The 16,880-nt window shown below is 39.2% G+C and overlaps 2 protein-coding genes across 3 annotated transcripts in view; one reads left to right on the top strand and one right to left on the bottom strand.

Annotated features, from left to right (window-relative positions):
- The window catches only part of LOC136259786 (uncharacterized), a 48,298-nt gene extending 35,446 nt beyond the window's left edge, over positions 1–12,852 (bottom strand). For both annotated transcript variants that reach the window (XM_066053326.1, XM_066053335.1), the window contains exons 1-2: positions 12,600–12,852; positions 4,113–4,846 (exon numbers count right to left, since the gene is read on the bottom strand). In XM_066053326.1, the coding sequence (XP_065909398.1) occupies positions 4,113–4,841 (729 nt within the window). In that variant the 5' untranslated portion in view covers positions 4,842–4,846; positions 12,600–12,852. The remainder of the gene's footprint in view (positions 1–4,112; positions 4,847–12,599) is intronic.
- On the top strand, positions 6,111–6,893 carry LOC136269205 (uncharacterized). The gene has a single exon (XM_066064742.1). It carries the CDS (start codon positions 6,111–6,113, stop codon positions 6,891–6,893), a length of 783 nt encoding a protein of 260 aa, XP_065920814.1.
- Positions 12,853–16,880: the final 4,028 nt, after the last annotated feature.

Raw genomic sequence — 16,880 nt, 5'->3', positions numbered from 1 at the left:
GCTGAAGCACAAACTTATTTGTCAAAATGCGTATCACAGAAAAGATCAATATACTTTAATAGAACAGTCAGCTATGTGATTGTTCTATTCGAGTTACTGACTGTTCTATTAGAGTATATTGATCTTTTTGTGATAGCCATTTTGATAAGTAAGAATTCATACTATTACACAAATATTCTATAGCATTATGCTCAATGCTTTCAGGCACCTATTACGCTCATAATTATGCCAGCATAATCGGCAGGTCCCTACCTCTCGGGCCGAAGCAATATCGAACAGTGAAAAAATCAAGCACGTAGCCTTAGCCGTTATAGAGTTATGCTTGTCTGAAGGCATCAGTCAGTTACTCAATCAGTCAGTAGAAAATTCTGTTTAATAATTTTTTTAAATAAAATTCTGTAGCAACTTGCTGAAAGCGTTTCGGGTCAATCTGAAGACTTGCTTGGGCTTAGTTTTACCTAACCAGTACTGCCTCATTGTCGTCAGGGAAACGTGAGGCTGGTTTTTTGGGTGAAGTTTTTCATGGGCCACACCCACTCCTTTGTGGTCCCTATTATATATGATAGTTGACTGGTTTAGCTGTTGGAGTGCCACTGCTGGTTATGCTACAGTCAGCAGTTCATGACTGGAATCACACAAGTTGGCTCATTTGTATAACTACGTACCTAAAAGTATTTCAAAACCTAAACATTCAAATGTCTGACACCTTAATACGACCAATCAAAGTTTTCACTACTACACATTTCCTATAGGGAACCCATAAAAGTACATTGTCTTTTCCTGGATTTGCAATGAAGCACTAACCACACATTGACACTTTTACTGTCATCACTAATTAACTGGTTGGTTGAAATGCTATTTTACTAGAGAAAAATCATATCCATTTTTTCATTTTTAGCTTGTTTTAGGACTCAGCTCGATGATGAAGACTGCATGTACTGTGTACATATGTACATATAAACTGCATGTTTTATTACACGTGCACAGTAGCTCAATAAGACATGAGCCCATTGTACATGAAGCCTCAAACATCCCAGCTCATTATTGTACCTTCACAGCTGTTTATGACATGACATTCATTAGTAGAAACATAAGCCCAATACATGTCACTCTAATTGGTATGGCACTCATTTTCCAGTTAAATACCAATGTATTGCCAATGCTACAGGCATGCAATTATTGTGTTTTTAATTGCGGATCTATTGAGATGAAAGCAAGGGATCTAAGTAGCCAATGAAATTCAAGTATTTTATCTCTAAAGCATAGTATTTTCTGCATCATTTGGGGTTGCATTATACCTGACCATAATGGTCTAAATAAGGTAGACTTCAAACACAGGATTCTATGGAATTTAGAAACACTCAGATCCTGTAGTAGTGCCCTCTCTTTGCTTGGGCACTGCAACACAGGACCATTTGGGTTACTAAATTCTGTAGAGCCCTGTATCTTGAAGTCTAACTATCACATAGAACCTAATCCACCACCAGGAATAAAACTACCCTCTTCTCCATCTCAGTAGCCTTTATAGCTAACAGTTACAGAAGAATGATAAAGATACATGTGACCTGGCCCATTTGTGGAATCAATAGTCTAAGAGCATGGCAATGAGGTTGCTACACATTATGACCACAAATGTCAACAATTAATGTGTCATGTACATGTGTTCTTCACTCATTAAATCCAGTCTGTTAAGGTATTAGGTTTACATGAGACAGTGATATGGTAGATGGCTGCCAGCTGACATTGCTTATGCTGTCTACCTATACTTCTTTAACAAAGACCCACCTTTGATGTTGTTCAAGTCACTTAGCACAAAACAATTTTACTTTGGTATCTCACCACAATTCAAGCATTAATGATCACATGCAATCGCATTCAATGGACTCCATTTAACAGCAAGAGGAAAAAATGTAACAAAGGTGACTAAAGTCTTGGTGCTAGATCGAACTAGGGACTGACAGAATATTTGGATTAAGAGGTCGATGCACAAACACTACAGCTGTGTATCTGCAGTTTTGACAGTGCTCTACTATCTTCAACAGATCATAGATGAAAAGGCAGCACTTAGAAACTTATAAAATATGGGCTATTACTCACAGATGATGCACATTTCCATTGACACAAAACCTGCTTTGATACATTCAGCAGCTGGCAAGAAAAGTGTGTAAACTCAAATGGAATGCAGACAGTCAGATGGATGGCTTTTCAGCTTCATTTATATAGATCTCACCACATGGTGGACAGTGTTGGGACAGTTACTTTTTACAAGTAACTAGCTATAGTTACATATTACTTGCAACAGAACTATTTAGTTACAGTTACATATTACCCAAAAAATAAAGTAACTATAATTTTACATATTACATTACTTTGTGTCCACGGCCTTAAGCTGTCACATGTGAAACTACCACCTTATCACGTGACATGATTGCGTTGTTGGGTAGTGTGCAAATCTTGGTTATAAGTAAGAAGCTGGTGAATAAGCTTCATTCAGTAGGCTCCATTACTTCGTTGTGGCTAGACATTACTCAGTGGATTACTAACGAGATTAGTAACTTCGTTACTTGTAGTAATAATATTACATAATATTAGATTTGTTACAGTAACTATATTACTTAGGTAACGCGACCTGAGTTATATTACCTGTTTTTATAGTGTACAGTATTTCGTTAAATTACTTAGTTACCACAAAAGTAATAATATTACATAACACGTTACATAAGTAATGCGTTACTCTCAACACTGATGGTGGATAATAAAGCAGACTATAGTTATTTTGCATATATGGTTCCATATAATGCCTATCATGAAGCAGTGGGTGGCCAAGTTCATTACAATACTAAGGTGATTAGAAAGCCACTACTGATGATTTGTGGTTATAAGTACTGATTCATTTCACACCCATTTTCATAGTTGTTTGCAGGTGGCAGTTGACTCCAAGTCTGGATGGATGGAAAATCAAGAGCAAAAAGCCATTTTCTAAAGTTGGAATTGTTGTTCCTATCTCTGATAACTCCTTGCATAATTCAATCAACACAATACACTTGACCTGGACCAGGCTAGTTTGAAAAATATGTGATATGGCCAGAGAGGATTGATTATAACTAGTCTTCATTGATCTGACATTATGTCAGATCAAAGTCAAAGTTGATCTGACATTGTATGGTAATGCTTAGCAGCATGTGTAAGCATGCCAAATTGGGGCATACCCCCTGAAAAATAAAGGATTTTCAAAGCTTGGATGTGAGTATTTTGACACACAAAACTCCTTCAGAAGCCATGCACTGTTACATTGTTAAACCGCATACATAATAAATCTGTGATAATAACATTATGATGACTTGATATGAAATTATCCAATGCAATGATCTGTGACATGTATCTATATCAGTTATGGTTTTAATTGCAGGACATTTAAAACCCCTTTAGAAACCACTACAACAGTGTGTGAGGATGTGGTAGAATGGTGCAGATTGCACTTCATTGAAAGGTGAAGGTTTGATTCCCGAAGTCAGACAATTTTTTTCCTTGATTTTTTGAACCTTTTAAGTACACCTTTTAAAAGTTGTTTGACTGCTCTATATTAGAGTCACTGACTGTTCTATTAGAATATATCAATTTTTTAGCGGAAATCAGTCAGCTCTTCATGACCAGTTCAGTAGGTAATTGGGCTGTCTTCGAACTAATTGGTCAGTAAATGTCCGATGGCTGACCATTATAATCCACTATAGATATGGCCAAGTAACAGCTACAATGATATAATTATGTAATCACTTTGTGATAAGTCATCGCTGCAGCCATTTCTTGGTCGTCACCCTTTGATATAACACCCTGTCTCAAAATTAACCTATGTATTCTGATAGCAGCATTCTTTTGTCTGTTTTGAATTATACTATTTGTATGTTTTGTCATCTTTACTGGTTAAGAGGACAAAATCATCAAAAAGCATTATTTTTAAGTTGAATCATTTTGGTATAGTGCAAGCCTCAAAACTCCCATAGATGGTTTTGGAGCATGCATTTTACTTGCTCGTTTCGTTTTTCTTTTTAAAGCTAGCTACAGAGTATGATTGTCTAATAATAAAACTATTATACAATATATAGACACTCTACCTCATAAGCTACACTTGGAAAAGCAGTGGTCACTGAGACATGTAAAGAATACTTGTTGCCAAACTGTTCCAACTCCTCCCAGAGTGATGCAACAGGTATACCAAAGTATTTTTCTCCCCAACAAAAGAATAGTAGCTTTCCAGAGTTTTCAGTGAATGGCACACGTGGCACATCATTTCTAAGGAGAGGAAACATGGTCATTTTAGCAGGGTCATCACTTTCTCTGAAGTGGTACTTGTCTAAATAAATAAAATCATTAACTGATTTTATCACTGTACAGTAAGTATATTCACGACCAATGTGTTCCATGATTTTGGATCCATCTGGAAAGTTGTTATCTAAAGACAAACAATAATACGCTCTACGGCAACAATATTGCTGGAGAAACATCAGCATTTGTGTTACTACATGATCTTGAATAGTACCAACATTTCGAAGTAATGAAGGTGGAACTTCAAGAATTGAAAAATTCTGTTGCTTGAAGGTGGGTGGAAAACTAATAGAACCTGAATGATGACCAGTTTCATTGATAATTACTACATAAAAGTATTTGTTCAAACAATTGAAACTCAGTACAGCATCTAGATGTTCTTGTTTCCTACTAAATGTTCCATAATCTAGTATTAGAATGTTTCGTAGATCCTCACGTTCCTTAAGAATACACAGATCCTGAAAACATACTGCAGCACTTTTCAGAGACTTTGCATCAGCATTATCCATAGCACACATGCAGCCTATATAGCAAAAATATTACACAGTTATAAATGCTGACAATATCATGATTGGTATGAATTACAAACATTCAAATACACATATGAATCAGTACTAGTTCAATAGAGGATATACCCAGTGTGGTCAATTGTATTTTGGAGGTCCAGGTACAAGGGGTTACAAGGTACAGCGATTAACTAACTAATGGTATTGCCCCTACATTCCTTGCATGACAGCATTTCAAAGCTACTGTATAATTAATAGGATGATGTCACTTCAGCATTTTTGTATACTAGCAGCAGGACGCGTGGCCGGTGTATTGTCAGTGGAAAAGAAATGACCCATGGGAGAAGACCCTAGATGCAATATCTCAGGTAATGACTTATTAAGAGATGCTCTTAGGGCACATTTACTAACCAGCCTGCACCAAAAGTCGGACAATAGTGAACAGCACATGACAACTGGTGACCAGCCTGGGCCTCACCCTGAATTGGCTATGCAAATATGTACTAGCCTAGGTTGTGCAAATGCACCAATCTGGTAGTCTCAACAACTAACAACATGCTGATGCTGAAGTCCCACTGGTCAGTCATGCACGCCAGTTGGTAATCCTGTCATTACAACTAGGAGAACCAAGCTGAGGATGCAGACTATGATACAGATAGGCATTAATTGGAATCACACCAACAACATGGGCGGCAGCAATTACATGTAGATGGCAGTGTTCACGTGCAACAAGAGGTTAAAAAATCCACAGAACTTTGACCCCGACATGCTAGATGATAAGAATGACAACACGTCTATCATGCAACAAGTAATTACAAATTATCTAGAGATCACTTCTGTCATACCCTGAGCAAAGTTAACAGGTCGGCAATGCATAAGGCACATGAGATCCACAGTAGCAAAATGGCCAGTAGTTGACCAATTCATGAAGTACTACCTCAAATCTTGCTTCTCAAAACAGGAGGACAGCAAAACTAAAGGCTTGTGATCTGACCTCACTAAGTAAAATCTGCTACAAGATGTTAATGCAACAACAAAAATGTTTATGGTATAGTCCAGTGATCATTAGTACTCCTTGGAAATGCAAACGAGTTATTGTCACAGATTAGAAGGACCAATAAACTGCAGCTTGCAGATAAATCACTGGGAAAGTATTGTTGTATATGCATGTATGCAGATGTACGCATGCGCATGAGATGAATAGTCGTTAATTAGAGTAACCTCGTGAAGTCAGAGAGTGCTTGCTATTGTGTCAGTACACGACATAAATTGGCGACGAGGATGGCTCACGGCAGTTTGAAAGACTTTGACCCGTCCAAGGAGTCTATAGAAGATTTTAGAGAGCGATTCGATTTCTACTGCCTAGCTAACAACATTCGCGGGGAAAATGCTGATGCTGCTCGCCGCAAGAAGGCAATGTTTATAACGCTATTGGGACAAGCAACGTTCGCAAAGTTGAAAGTTTTGGCTAGCCCAACGCCTGTTTCAGAACTGACACTGGATGCCATTATGGAACATTTAGTCGCCCACTACCAGCCAAAAACCATAGAAATTGCCGAACGATATAAGTTCTTCAAGCGTCTTCAGAAGAAAGAGGAGACAGCGGTGGATTTTATTGCCGATTTACGAAGACTTGCTAAGACTTGTAATTTTGGGAATTATTTAGAAACAGCAATTAGAGACCAGTTTGTTTGTGGTCTTCGTGATAGAAAGTGCCAGAAGGAGTTATTGTGTAAGGAGGGTCTCACTGCGGACATAGCACTCCAGAGTGCAAGAGCTGCTGAAGTAGTTGCTCAGGAAGTGAAAACTATGCAGGAGCCTCCTGATGAGCTGACTAACCCTGAGATCAACCAGGTGGGTAGTAGTGATAAGTTCCATTGTTATCGTTGCGGTGGTAGAGGACACCTAGCTTCAGCATGTAAATACAAGACTGCTAAGTGCCATTTGTGCCTCAAAGTTGGCCATTTAGCTAAGGTTTGTCGTAACCCACGTCAGAGAGCCCAGAGTAGTAAGAAGGGGGATACAGCAAAGACCCCAAACTTAAGAGCAAGCACAGTGGCATGAATCTAGTAGAGGTAGATGGCATGGCTGACTTTAGTGATAGTGATAGTTCTAGTGACATGAACAACATTTTCCAAATAGGAAATCAGTCACAAGAGAAATTTTTAGTCACGGTAACCATTAATGGGGTCCCAATCGAGATGGAAGTAGACTCGGGAGCAGAACGTTTGACAGTTCCCACTCCAATCTTTAGTGCGAGTGTGTGTCAGCTCAGTCCATCATCGATTAATCTGCACCAGTACGATCATTCCCCACTGACAGTAGATGGTGAATCGTTTGTAGAAGTACAGTTGCACAGTCGTAAAATAGAAGCCTCTTTTATTGTGGTAGACATATCTGGAAAATATCCATTGTTTGGTAGAGACTGGCTGCGTAAGTTTGGCATCGACCTTGCATCCTTGATGCCACAGCTAGTGAATAACTCTTACAGCATCAACCAGTCAGAAACTGAAGAGTTGCTAGCTGAATTTTCCGATGTTTTTAGTGAAGAGCTTGGCTTATTGCGTGGGATTGAAGCCACTATTTCAGTAGATGAATCAGCTACACCACGTTTCCATAAGCACCGACCAGTACCTTTTGCAATCAAGGACAAGGTTGAGGAGACACTTAGGTCGCAGGTGGCTGAAGGGGAGCTGGTACCTGTTGAATCCAGTGAATGGGCCTCTCCCATAGTAGTAGTGCACAAACGAGATGGTGGTATTCGCATTTGTGGGGATTTTAAAGTCTCAATAAACCCAGTCATATGGTCACAGGTTTATCCACTGCCGACACCAGAGGAAATGTTCAGCACACTAGCAAATGGTGAAACCTACACTAAATTAGATTTAGCGAGAGCATATAAGCAGATGGCAGTTAAGAAAGAATGCCAGCACCTTTTAATCGTCAACACCCACATGGGCCTTTTTCAGTATACCAGGCTCCCTTTTGGAATTTCAACAGCCCCATCATTATGGCAAAAAGCCATGGCTCAAGTCCTCCAAGGGCTCCCGGGGGTGGTTTGTTATATTGACGACATTTTGGTGACAGGCCGGACACGAGCTGAACATAAGGAAAACTTGCACAAGGTTCTTGACAGACTTCGTCATTATGGCCTGCATGTAAAACGAGCGAAATATCAGTTTTTCCAGAAACGTCTAGAATTTTTAGGGCATTGTATTTCCAATGATGGAATCACACCAACTGAGGAGCGAGTCAGGAGCATCAAGAAGGCTCCCCCACCAGTCAACAAACAAGAGCTACAGTCATTTCTTGGAATGATGACGTACAATGCCAAGTTCCTTCCATCCCTATCACACACCCTCCACCCTCTCTATTTATTATTGAGGAAAAACAGTAAGTGGGCATGGAAAGCAAAACAGCAAAAGGCTTTCGAAGCTGCAAAACAGTTATTGTGTGAACCAAAAGTACTGGCTCATTATGATGTAAAAAAACCTCTCAAGATATATTGTGACGCCTCACCAAAAGGATTGGGTGCTTGCCTAGTGCATGTTATGCAGGATAGTTCAGAGCAGCCGGTAGCATATGCTTCTCGTAGTTTGCAGTCAGCTGAGCAAAAATATGCTCAGATTGAGCGTGAAGCCCTGGCAATCATATTTGCTGTGAAGCGGTTCCACCAATATGTGTATGGTCGTGATTTCACATTAGTTACCGACCATCGACCTTTATGCAAAATTTTGGGGCCTAAAGAAGGTATTCCACTGCTAGCAGCAGCCAGAATGCAGAGGTGGGCATTACTCTTAAGTGCCTATCAGTACAAGATTGAATTCATTTCAGGAAAATACAATACGTGTGCTGATTGTATGTCACGCATGCATAGCTGCAGTAAGCGTGATAGTGCTGAGAAGGTTCATGCCGTTATGGCCATTGATGAATTGCCTGTAACAGCTGCTCAAGTGGCCAAGGAGTCTAGCAAGGATAAACATCTTGCCACAGTTTTAACATCAGTACAACATGGAAGGTGGCCATCCAAGATATCAGAAGATCTTTTACCCTACTATCGTAAAACTAATGAATTATCAGTTACAGATGGGTGTTTAATGTGGGGAAAGCGAGTCATCATTCCTAAGTCCCTCCGCAAGATGTTGTTGACAGAGTTACATGTTAGCCACGTTGGAATGACTAAAATGAAATCACTGGCCAGAAGCTGCATCTGGTGGCCCAAGCTAGATGCACATATTGAACAGATGGCTCGTGAGTGTAACGAATGTGCTTTAGTAGCTGACAATCCAGCTAAGGCCCCCTTGCATCCCTGGCTTGTTCCCAAACAACCATGGGAGCGAATACACATAGATCATGCAAGCTGGGGGAAGCACACGTTACTTGTTGCAATAGACACTTTTTCAAAATGGCCAGAAGTTCATTTGGTGAGTTCTACTTCAGCACAGCAAACCATTGAGAAACTTAGGGTAATTTTCTCCACACATGGTTTGCCAATCACCATTGTTTCAGACAATGGACCACCATTCATGTCAGCTGAATTTAAGCAATTTATGGATGCCAATGGCATTAATCACCGTCGTGTACCACCATATCACCCATCATCAAATGGGGCAGCTGAGAACTTAGTTAAGTCAGTGAAGAGAGCTCTGCAGAAATCCTCAAGCAATGAGACCTTAGGAACTAAAATTTCACGCTTTCTAGTAAGCTATAGGAACACACCACATTCAGTTACAGGGAGGACTCCAGCTGAGATTTTACTTGGTAGATCACCACGTACTAGATTGTCATTAGTACATCCTTGCCTGTCAAATCGCTTGGATGTGATAGCAGAAGCAAAGGTTGGTAATGAACCACCGCGATCGTTTTCAGTTGACCAGCAAGTGTTTGTTCGTGATTTGCGTCCCAAAGCCACATCTAAATGGCACAAAGGCAAGGTTACAAAGCGTTTGGGAACACTTGCTTATGAAGTATCAGTAGATGGTCAGCTCTGCAAAGCCCATGTAGATCACATGCGTCCATGGCATGCTGAACAAAGCATAGATATCCAAGTACCTCCAGAACTTGAGTCTCAAAGTAGTGATGTTGATGTGTCACAAGGAAGCGGTCATGTTGTGGATGATGTGTCAGAAGTTCCTTTACATAGAGTACGAATTCCAAATAAGAGACTAATTGAGGAAATGAACTGACTGGATAAACTTTCAACTTATTAAATTACAAAATTGTTTTGTTTTTTTTCATTAGGACATTGTAATTTTTGTTTCTTCTTGATTATAATAGGAAATTTTTGCATGTTGTAGTAGGACCTTCCTTTTTTTTTAGTGGGGAGGAGTGTTGTATATGCATGTATGCAGATGTACGCATGCGCATGAGATGAATAGTCGTTAATTAGAGTAACCTCGTGAAGTCAGAGAGTGCTTGCTATTGTGTCAGTACACGACAAGTATGACCCTCTCAAGCTAGCAGGAATTCATCAAATGTCTACAGAACAAGGTAAAATCTGATGCTTCATTAGCCCAATTAGTATCAGTTTCACAATGGTACTATGGTAACATGTCATGCACCCTACCATCTATTGTCCAATTGAAGGAGCCCTGCTAAAAGTTGGGGGCATTGGCAGGGTAACCTTAAAAACTTAACATGAATACAGAGGCAGGGGTGTGGCAAGGACAAGGCAGATTTACTGACCACCAGTCCCATCAAAGAAATTCTAACTCAATTGTCACCTCCTTTGACAATATTAGCACCATTACATCTGGATTTTTCATATAATGCCACACACAGACTCACTCCAGTTATTAGCAGACTATAAATTATACCTTATTTATACATAATTGAGAGATTCTTACGAGGGATCCCTGGGTTCTCACCACAGTAAAGGGATACCATTTGCCTCTATAGCTGTGGTGAATCATTATGTTTTTGGTAGACCAGTTTGATACTGATGACTCCAGTACTGTACAACCAATACTTTTTGGTCAGCATTATATCTACCACTTACCATGAAATTGAAGGAACACAAACAGGAAGTGACCCATTGGTTTCCTATATGCTGAGAGGCATGTTTAACTAACAGTAAGCCCCACATTATTCCTGTTCGGACATTAGAGCAGTCGTGGAGTTCACAGCTAGCCACAGGTCATCTACTTTATCAACATTACAGCTAGCCAAGAAAGCAGCCACATTATTGGCCCTGGTTAATGCTGATAGATGTTCTGATCTACCTTATATCATGCTGGACTCTAGAATTCCTAGTGATACATCTCATCAAGACAACATCTGCTAGCTACAGTATAGACATCCAAGGCCACCAAGTAAGGTGGCTACCCAGATAACAGCGAGGCACATACTGTTTCTTTTCTGCACCTCTACATCTAAAAGCCAGGAAAACAAGGAAGAAGTTTGGGCAACCCAAAACTCTTTTTCTACACCTTATAAAAGAAGTATGCACCTTCTGCTAAAGAATATGAAGCCAAAGCAATGTTTATTAATGAAAATTAATAGCAACATTAAAGTAATTACAGTAGAAGACCTTCAAATTTGAAAATATATACTCCATGTATGCATGCATACTGGTAGTGTTTGAGGTCTCACTCCTAAAATTGTTGAGAAGTTGACATCTCTGAACATGTAGCTAGTTAGTTAATAACACAAAACATGATGGCCCGGTCGATACATCCAGCATAGCTAGCTGATACATATCAGGAAGTTTGGCTCAAAAACGGAAGTTTGAGGCCAGCTGCAGGGGATAAGTCTAATTATAACCAAAGCAATTTAGCAGCTGCAATTATTTTCACTTGTTATATTTCATTGATTAAAGACTTTACTGTTGCTATTTTTCCACTTTTGTAGGTTTTGAGAGATTTCTACTTAAAGGAGTCATCACAGACTGTCTATGGTGCGTATAGTGTATTCATGACAGGTGTACTGGAACATTAGAACTTTAGTACACATACAGAACTTCTTTAATAAAATCGTTTTAAAGCTCTGTATTAATTCTAAGGAGTTATTTATAGTTAAAGACTTGCTGTGCGTTACTACTCAGACATAGCCAGACGGAGTCCATGCCAAATCGAAGCAATAATCTCGCTCAGAATCACGCACATATTTAACCTCCAACTTTGCCATTGTTTTGACGAGTGATAGTTTACGCTATATGTGCTCACTATAGCTTGTTGGAATCGCTCAAAAATAAGCTAAAAGAATCTAGCAGTGAATCTGGGATAATCCAAGCATGTCACGAGATATGAATGAATTTATAAGAATAATCAAAATTCCCATTGGAAATGTATTGCAGATGATTGTGTTCTTTTATTGCGAAAATGATGAGTGGAGTTTTCGTGTACTCAGCTTCACTTGGTGCCATCCTGTTTGTCAAGAGTTGCTCTTTCTCATGGTACTTGCGAATCTGAAATTCGTCTTCTGAGTGAAAAGATATGTGAGTACAAAGTGTCAGTACAATAGAAACTGTGCAACTTATAGTGAACAAATCGGTGCAGCTGGACCAAATCTCCGCAAACTTCTTGATATGCCAGCTAATTGTTTGCCTATGTAGTTGATAAAAGCTATCTAATTACACTTTACGCTGCTAAAAGGATAGTTTCACACCGGTGAACTTAAAGAACGTTCGAGGGAATGTTAAATTTCTCAGTGCCGCGACAGCCCGGCAACCGTACGGGGGCCACACCATACGGAAGCAGCCCAATCCAAAAACAGAACATACGGTGAGGTTACACACTAGTACAATATATAGATCAACGACAATACACTTACAATTCAGTGGTATGAATCCGAGTTTGATTCTAGCTTCTCGGTAGCTACGATGACCCGGATAAGACCGGCCTCAGGCAGTGTCGAACCAGCGGCACCGAGTCGTTGTGGTTCAAATTCGAGATCGACGTTCGAACCCAGCAAGTATTATATGCACCGTCTACTAGTCTCTCCAGTCAGTAGAAGGCAAAGAACAATCCTTGATGGCAGCGAAGGATAAAACCGCAGAACCAAGACAAAATAAACAACGCGGTTATTGAGGTGAGTAAGCTTACCCTAATGAGAAAAGCCGACAGCGCACGCCCTTAAGCAATGAGCCAGCATCTCAGTTCCTTTTTTCAAAATTATTTTTTGCAGGATGACAGTATCAGCCAAGTCACACACACACACCACAGACTGGGTAATAAAAAGTTGTTGTAGTCAGTAGCCAACTTACTTTGCCTTGATTTACTAGAATTTGTGTCAAAGGCTAGGCTACTCCGATTGGTAACGAGATTGGTAATTATCGGTGGGTAATCGACGGTATTATCTATGCTGTAGCGAACGCTTGCAGCGAGTTCTTGCATGGAAAATAAGCGCTGCGCGTTTAATTAAGAGTCTGACTTCTAATAATAGCCCCGTAGATTATGAGTTACTATATTACGATAGTTTGGAGTTTGCCTGTATATAGACCGCGTGAAGTGGAAAATACTCAAGACGACTAGCTGTTTGGCTACTTGATTTCAGCAGGTAGAAGTCTAGTGCTGAATAGTCTGTGCCCGGATTATTGTGATACAACTACGACGAAGGAATAACGTGAGAGAACTGCTGACGATACTTTGTAGGACCACTGAGCATGGTGTGGTAGAGTTGGTGGGTGGTTGCAGGAATGGATGCCCCTACGTAGATGAACCGGTGTCATGTGTTTTGTGATGTACGAGTCAGTGCAAGAAATCTATCGGTTCAGTAGTATTGGTCATTATGAGTTGGAATTATCCTTTTCTGTGGCACGTGATGCTGCAGTCCCACAATCGATACGTGCATCGTAGCTAGACTAGTATGAAGTAGACTGATGTATTCTATATGCATACAGATAAGAGTTAATAACTGTAGCTAGCCATGCCATGCGCTTGAAAACAACAGTTTGATGAATGTATGTATGAACCCACACAGGTTGTTCATTGGAGTAGGTGTACAGGTAAATGAGCTTGCCCGGGCATCATTTTTGGGCTAGATATGCCCCTGGGCGAGCCTTTGTTTTAGCATCAGAGGCAGTGTCCAAAAGAGATGAAAAATGATGTTTGTAAAGCAGTTCGTCCCAATCATGTTGAAGATGTCTGCGGTCATCAGGGGGCATAGGATACCCAGCAGACCATTGGTCAAGAGGAGAGAAGATTCAAAAGTCAAGATGGAAGAAACTAGTTCAAAGGTACTATGAAGGGAAGAAAGATAACTGGGCAGACTTAAATAATAATAATGCTTTACAGAATAATGATTCTGAGGGTCTACCAGTGACCTGCACTGATAGCCTAACATACATTAAAAAATAACTATACACTAACATTTACATACTTAGTTACAAGTGGTTAAAATTGTTAGATGCAGGATTCTTGGAGGAACAGGGACAAAGGTAATGGAAACAACAGAGTGAATTGTCAAAGTTAGCTAGGAAATGATTCCATAAAAAAATTCTTCAATTTTTGTTTTATTACAGTTAGTGATTGTGTATGATCAATTATTGGCAAAGAGTTCCATAGTCTAGGTAGGCGAAAAAAAATAGGAGTTCATAGCTGCATTGGTATGGGCTGTCTTGTGGTGTAGTTTGATTCCAGAAGATCTAGTAGAACCAGTATTGAAGCTGACATAGTTCAGGATATTGAACTTATCTGTAGGAGTTTTAAGTGATTTGATGAAAAAGAGGATGTCAGATATTTCATAAATATACATCAATGGCAACATACCTAGTTGGGTCAATCTAGTCCTGTAGTCTGAAGTGTAATCAGAGAGTATGAATTTAGTAGCACGCCTTTGTACTTTCTCAATTAATTCTATGTCTTTCAACAAATAAGGTCTCCACAATGTGGAGCAGTATAGCAATTTAGATCTCACTAATGATATGTATAGGGATTTTCTAGCCTGAGGACAATGCGAATCCTTGAATACTCTGCATAGCAGTCCAAGTTACTTGTAGGCTTTAGAGGAAATCATTTCATAATGCTTTCTCCACGACAATGAGTTAGTGAAAATAATCCCTAGGTCTTTGCAACTGGGTGATTCATTGATTATATGGTCATTTATGATGTACTGAGAGTTGAATTTACGATGGAAGCTCATGAATACAAATTTAGAGAGGTTAAATGACAGATGATTGTTAATAGTCCAATTAAATAAAGAGTTGAGGTCTTCTTGAAGCTGCTGTATGTCCAGTATGAAAATGATTTGCAATCAATAACACTACGGATTCCCAGGCCTCCCGCTTTACCAGCAGGGAGATAGACTGAGCCCACGCAGAAGAACTGATGTTTATGTCGGTAACAGGCTGGAGGAAAGTGCGGATCAACTCATTAAACTTCTCTAAAAGTCCAGAAACCCTCCAGGATGGAGAAGTGCGCAGGAGATTTCAGACTGAAACAAATATTGGGCTGCAATTAGAGTATATCGATCCATACGTATTATGCACTTTGCCCATTTCTTGCAGGTTTTCACTGATAAAATGCAAATTATGGCATTTATATTTAGCATACTTGTTGCAGCCCAATATTTGTTTCTGAAATCTAGGTTTTTCAAAAAGCTGATGCAGGAATTTTACCCATGTATTTCTGAAATTTCACATTCTCCAAAAAAGGATGTAGGTGGTGGACCAGAAACATATTTACCAATTGGAGTGGCCTTATGCAAGAATGGAATACTGCATGAATCAGTACTGGGAGTCCACGAGATTGAAATACTCTGATAGAGCAGTCACCTAACTTATGTAATAAAACATTCAGAAGATTTGGTTCTGCTATGTAATTAATTCAACCTGTCTCCATTATCACATTAAATCCATATGTAAACAAGAGCATGAGTCTGTCTGAAATGCCTTAATTTATTGCTGTATGTGTTTACAGTAAGCTATCGTAATGATAGTCATTGTTATATTATTATAGGAATATCCTATTTGAGTGTACATGTATCACTAAAAATACTCTTAGATCCAATCTCAAAGCATTCAAATCTCCTGTGGGTGCATGCCCCCAGACCCCCCAGTATTGGCATGCTTTGCCTGCTTATATGCTTCACACACTAAGGTACAGTTATGATTTTAAAACACTTTGTAGCTTAGAGCCACTCCACATGACTTCCCCCCCTGCCCCTGACTGGTTATTCTCCTACGTATTTTTTACAGGTTCTTCTGTTATATATGCATCTACACATTTTGGTCAGGCAAGGGGCCTTACTGTATAACAAAATGATCCAGAGGGATTTATGTGGTAGCTGCAAGAAATAAAACTGACTATGTCATACATCTTCATGGACATCGTAATTATGATAGAAGATAAAGATAATTAAATTATTGTTTGATAGTACAGAGTCATGATCCTTGAGCATGTAAAGCAAAATGGCTCCAATTGTCCCGAATCAGCCTGTCAATCCTATGCATGTACATGATAATGATATCTATTTCATTTTTCTGCATAATAAAATTTGTGATGAATACTTTATTTAATTTATCAAGGTGTGTTAAGAGTGATAAGTATGCTTGAACAATGGCAATTAGCATACCTTGGATACTTTCAAAAACAAGTTTCCTGTGTGTGTAGGTACAGTATATGCACATTTTAAAGTTACCACAATTAGCTACAGTATAACACTCTACTTGCAGACATTTATGCTTTAATAATATACATGTACATCATCTTCATTTTGAGCAAGTTAATAGGTATCTATATAGCTATATAAGATAATTGTTGGAAATTCTGTGCATTGAGATATAGCCACTTCAACTTGATTAGTTAATTGTTTACAGGTGAAAATATCAAGAACATATAGGGACAGTATATAAATAACTAGTAATAAATATCAGCACAAGAGTAGTGCAGAAATAACAATGTACCAGTAAGGGGTTGATGAAATGGTGATAGCTTGCTGTCTTACGATCTTAGTGTGTTTTGGGAAGATATTTACACCAGTAATTTGTAGGTGAATACTACGTAGGTAAATGCAGAAGCTAATGCTTAAGATAGTGATAGCTATTTTAGCTTAATTTTCTACTTATTAAATCTTTTCAATTTGCAAAAACATGCCCTGTGAAACAACTAATTA

Source organism: Dysidea avara, chromosome 1, assembly GCF_963678975.1.
Source record: "Dysidea avara chromosome 1, odDysAvar1.4, whole genome shotgun sequence".
NCBI lineage: Eukaryota > Metazoa > Porifera > Demospongiae > Dictyoceratida > Dysideidae > Dysidea > Dysidea avara.
Note: the sequence above shows the minus strand (reverse complement) of the source record. Positions and strands in the feature narration are given on the sequence as shown.

Coding starts and splice junctions, on each gene's coding strand:
- LOC136269205 (XM_066064742.1), top strand. CDS start 6,111: ATGGCTCACGGCAGTTTGAAAGACTTTGACCCGTCCAAGGAGTCTATA.